Genomic DNA, 5,156 nt, shown 5'->3' with positions numbered 1-5,156 from the left:
TGCTGATGGCTGGTTCGATCAGTGCCATGTTTGGTGAGGAATGGGGGGTCAAAATGGGGGGGGGCAGTGCACCCCAAGGTTCCCTGGTGATGCTTTCTTACCAGGCTTCTCCTTCTCCTCCAGGATCTGCTGTGTGGCAGCTAGTAGCTTCGTTCTTGAAGCTCCCCATTTCTGGTACCCACTGCATCGTTGGAGCAACCATCGGCTTTTCGCTGGTGGCCAAAGGGCAAGAAGGTGTCAAGTGGTCCGAGCTGCTAAAGATCGGTAAGGCCAGCTGGCATGACCGCCCCTGTGCGTGGGCGTCCATGTGCCCCCTGGGCTTCCCCTTCCAGCAGCGGGATGCTGATCGTGCCTCTTCTCTCCTAGTGTTGTCCTGGTTCATCTCACCCCTCCTTTCGGGTATCATGTCTGCTATCCTGTTCTTCCTCGTCAGGAGGTTCATCCTCCGTAAGGTAAGGGCTGTCCACCCCATTTTCTGACACCTCGGGACTCCCAGGTGCTCCCTTTTCTGCCCATTTGTTTGCTTATGTGCACCACAGCTTCTCCAGGCACATCCATCCTTGTGTTGGTGCTTGGGTGAGCCCTTCAGGAGGAGCTGAAGTGGTGGGAAAACTAGACCTGTAGCTGCTCCACAAAGCGGAGCTTGGGAGATGAGGAGGCTTCACTCAGCCTCCTCCAAAACATCTGGGCCAGGAGTGCCCTGCCTGGCCTCAGCAGAAACAGCTGCAGTTTCCAAGTAGTGAAGTAGCCCGGAATTGATAGATAAGAGCTTCTTGTCAGGCTTTTCCTAAGTCCTGGTGCAAGGCTGGACCTGCTCTTGTGTCAGGCTGCAGGTGAAGGCAATGACCAACAGTGATGGTTTTTTTTAAGCCAGGAGGGCCAGAATTGTCCCTGGTGCTGTGGAAACTGTGCTTTCCTCCCAGCTGGGGCCCCAGGTAAACCAAGGGGTGCTCAGGCTGGCTCCAGGGAACTGTTGGGAGTGTCTGAAAGCCCAGGAAGAGGGATTGGGCACCCAAAGGTGCTTGAAATGGAGGTGGCAGCTTTAGACATCATCTTTCTGAGATGATGATGATGACCGTGGAGCGTGGGATGCTGCCAGCCCAGAGCAGGGGTATCCAGCCAGCTGTACAGAGGAACTCCAGCATTTTCTTCTGCATATTTGAGGTTAACTTAAATTATTTTAGGTCTTAGCTCTAACTATTTCTGATTCAAGAGATGCTAAGATCTTATCACTGCTGGTTTCTACCTGGCAGCCCTTTAAAACAATTCAGTGTCACCGCTGTCAGTGTAACCTTGCGTAACTGGCCTTTCAAAGCTGGGCTGGCCCTGTCACGCTTCGTTCTGGTGCTGAATAGTCCGGTTGCTCCGTCCTGCTCGGCATTTGGTAATGCTTGGTGTGTTTGTACTGACGCTAGACCCCGATTGCTGGGCAGCAGTGGAGATTAAGTGCTCCTGCTGCTCGGGTGAGGGCCTCTCTGTGCAGGTATGTGGTCAAATAAGCTGCTTTGTGAGTAATGGACTCTTTTATTCTGTCCAAGTCAGCTGGAAAGAGGTAAAAGCTTTGTCTGACAAATGGTTTTGTCTGAAAGTGGCCTGGGGAGTTGAAAGAAAACATACGTGCAGCTGGAGGCTGTGGAGGTCTGCAGGCTGGGGAGCCTCGGGAAGGGTTCAAGAGCCAGGCAGCTCCGGGCACAGATGAGATGCTCCAGCCTTGGGAGTGGTGGGACACTTGGCTGGTCCTGCCCTGGATCCCACAGTGTTCTGCCACCTTCTCTGCCCCTAGACTGCTGGCGGGGTCTGATGGTAGCCCCATGGGTTATTCTCAAAGCTGCTGGGAGCTCTGGCTTCTGGCAGAGCTTGCGGGAGCACGGTATTTGGGTTGCTGTCAGCAGTTGACCAAAGGCACAAACCCCCTTTTGGGTAGGGGCTGTTGCTTGGCTGCTCCTCGGCTGCTGTGCAGCCCTTGAGCTCTGGCTTTCACAGCACTGATCCTTGTTTTGCAGGCAGATCCCGTTCCCAACGGCTTGCGAGCTTTGCCCATCTTCTATGCCTGTACTGTGGGGATCAACCTTTTCTCCATCATGTATACTGGTGCACCTTGTAAGTACGCGACAGAATACTTGAACCTGAATTTTTAAATTCTTTACAAAACCTCCATTAAATGCACGATTTACCCCTTTTTTGCTTTACAGGGCTGAAATCTCCTAGAAGGCGGCTGGCCTGTGCCGGTTACAGAAGGCTGCAGGCTAGCGTGCGCTGAGTTCTGGGCTAGATAGTTGCCCAACCAGAGAGACCTGCTCAAACTAAACCCCTCCAGACCTTTCTCCTTAGACTTCACAGGACTGGCAGATAACATGACTTCCCCTTCCCTTCTCTTACCTGTGCTAAAACTCAGGTACCCGGCTGCCACTGAAGAGACTCCTCGGGCTGCCGGTAGCAAGGCTAGGAGCAGGGATGGAGGCTGTGCCTCCTGATTCACCTTGTCCCTAAGAATAAACTAATTATCCCTGGCAAGAAGAGCTGGCACCTGTACTGAGAAGAGGAGTTGGTGCTTCGGTTTGAAAAGCCAAATTGAAATGCTTGTTTGGCTGTTGTGTAGGGGGACAGGTTGCGGGCAGCATTAGGAGAGGGCTTGGCAGGGGAGGGTGGCTTTGTCTGCGGAGCTGGAGGTTCCGTAACCTCCATCTGCCGGGGTGACTTGGCATGAGCTGTGTTCGGTCTGAGCACGGGTTTCCTGTTGTGGAGGAGTCACTGGAGGTGGGGTGAGGGCGGTCAGTGCTTTCTCTACAGGGTTTTCTCTGTAAACAGTGGCTGGAAAAATTTTTGGAGGGGATGTCAGTTTTGCCTTCCCTTGGCTTTCCAGCCCTGGGGAGAAGGCAGGATTGCTGCAGTGCTGCTGGGGGCACTGGGGCTGCAGAGCAGCAGCAGTGCTGCTTCAAGATCACCTTATCGCTCGGCACCCCCAAGGTGGATTCGTGTTTATCCTGAGTCCTCAGCTGCAGGAGGCTGGGTGAGCTCTGTGTTGCTCAAGTGCAGGGTTTGTAGCCTTCAGTGGGCCAGGTTTGGCATAAGCAAGGAGCCAAATGCGTGGGTAAAGTAGCTGTGATGTTGCCGGTGGTGCATTAGGAGCTGTAAGTTATTGCCTGCAGCAGAAAATGCAGGAGTTGAGCAGTCGCAAGCACCTGATACCTCGACCGGGGGCTGCAGCAGGCTGTCTAATGCAAAACCTCTGCTAAAAGTCACACTGCATGTGAAAATGCTTGTAACTAGGTCACGTAACGCCTTGAAACTTGAGCTGAAGTTCCTAGGGACTCACGGAGCAGGAGAACCGTCTTCCCCCAGCAGCTGGAGGAGTTAATGGAGATGTGGGGCTCTCTGGTGGGAGTAGCCCAGGTCCTGTGTGTCCTCTCCCCGACGGGGGAAGCGGTGCTGTCGCTGCAGCAGCTGTGCTGGGGGGTTTGTTTTTTTTTTTTCCTTTGACATTGCAGCAAGTGAGGAGACGAGGGCTGTGAGGAGCCTCCTGTCCCTGCTCAGGGCACACACTGGTCCCTGATCGAGTTTGGCTGTGGGAGGGAGGGGAAAGTGTCTGCACGTGTGAAAGATTAGCTTTTGATGGGGGAGACTGTAACCTGGGGGGGGGCTTCTGTGTGGGTTAAGCTCTTGGTTTCGGTGCGGTCAGCGATGGCTTTCCGACAGCGTTTCTCCCTGGCAGGCAAATTAGCTCAGGGATGTTGCAGGTGATGGAGTCCCCGTGCTGGGAAGAGCAAAGTCGTATGTTGAGGAAGCTTTTGTCCGGAGGTTTTCAAAGATCCGTTGTTTTATTTCCTAGTGCTGGGCTTTGACAAACTTCCTCTGTGGGGTATCCTCCTAATTTCGGCGGGGAGTGCTGTTGTCTGTGCTCTCGTCGTCTGGTTCTTTGTATGTCCGAGAATGAAGAAGAAAATTGAACGTAAGTAACGCCTCTCTCTTTGCAATCCTTTGGGGAAGGGCACGCTCGGACTAACCAACTTCTTTACCCAGCGGGAGATCTCATTAGCTGCAGGGCTGTTATTAGCAGGGATCCTCAGCTTCAGTTATCGCTTAAGCTGCTCTGCAAACCCTGAGTCACTGGGGCACATCTCATCAAGCTGGACCCTGCGTGCACCAAAAAGCTGTGCCCTGGGACCCCAAAATACCCCTCGAAGCAGCCGTTGTGCTGCCAAGCCGTGTCTGGCAGCTGAGTTGTGAGCAGGGCGATCTCTCCTTGAACTGCACGGGACAGCAGGCAATATCAAACAGCCTGATTTCACTGTTTAATAGAGAAGAAGAGAAGGCAGGAGACAACCTGCCCGTTAACCGCTGTAACCTTTAATCCTCTGCATACCTGCTTGCTGATCAATCTTTGGCCTGGCAGATGCAGATCACAAGTTTAAAGCTGTGTAAGCTGATGAAATCTTTTTTTTAAAAAAAAAAAAAATCTCTATTGAAAGGCATCCAAAAGAGCAGTCCCGAGTTCTGCCTCCTGAAAAGTACAGGCAGCTCTCCTGGAGTCGTGTGTGGTCTTGCATATAAATTTCATGTGCAGTCTGGAGCACTTAAGGAACTGGAGATGAGGGGATAACCAGTGTCCTTGTCAGACTGGTGTAATTGGGGTGTGACTAACAGCTTTATGGCTGCCCTTGACATTCTTCCAGCTGTTAGCTTCGGCTTAACTCCTGCCTGCAAGGCAGGCTCTCCTGCCTGCCAGACCGGCTCCCCGGCCTGCTGAGGCGGCCTGCCCGTGGGAGAGCATCCCTGGGAGGCGGTGGCCATGCGGGGGGAGATGAGCTCCGCAGGGGCTTGATGCCAGGCTGGGGGGCCGAATGCCGCAGCCCGGCCCTTGCAGCGAGCAAACTGGCTGGGAAATAGTCGTGTTTGTGACAAGGAGGTGGTTTTTGTTGTTGTCTGAAGGAGCTGACCTCATGTTTTCACCTGGAGAAAACATGCTTTTCCCGGTAGAGGGGGAGTAACAACCTCAGCTTCCAGGGCTCGGTGCTGCTGGCTTGGCTTTTCCAGTGGGACAGGAAACCAGGCTGCCCTCGGGAGGTGGAGACCGGCTCCTGTTTGGGTTTGTCCCCCACCAGTGGGAGCTGGAGGGGAGCCCGGGCAGGCGAGTCCTCCCAGGAGGCTGGAGGTGA

General features: G+C 53.8%; 1 protein-coding gene across 1 annotated transcript in view; it reads left to right on the top strand.

Annotated features, from left to right (window-relative positions):
- Nucleotides 1–5,156, top strand: part of SLC20A1 (solute carrier family 20 (phosphate transporter), member 1) — an 8,159-nt gene that overhangs the window by 270 nt on the left and 2,733 nt on the right. Inside the window, exons 2-6 of the mRNA XM_009573001.1 lie at nt 3–33; nt 124–264; nt 367–452; nt 2,004–2,100; nt 3,830–3,949. Coding sequence (XP_009571296.1) covers nt 3–33; nt 124–264; nt 367–452; nt 2,004–2,100; nt 3,830–3,949 — 475 coding nt within the window. The remainder of the gene's footprint in view (nt 1–2; nt 34–123; nt 265–366; nt 453–2,003; nt 2,101–3,829; nt 3,950–5,156) is intronic.

The sequence above is a fragment of the Fulmarus glacialis genome, unplaced genomic scaffold, assembly GCF_000690835.1.
Source record: "Fulmarus glacialis isolate BGI_N327 unplaced genomic scaffold, ASM69083v1 scaffold18402, whole genome shotgun sequence".
Classification (NCBI taxonomy): domain Eukaryota; kingdom Metazoa; phylum Chordata; class Aves; order Procellariiformes; family Procellariidae; genus Fulmarus; species Fulmarus glacialis.
Note: the sequence above shows the minus strand (reverse complement) of the source record. Positions and strands in the feature narration are given on the sequence as shown.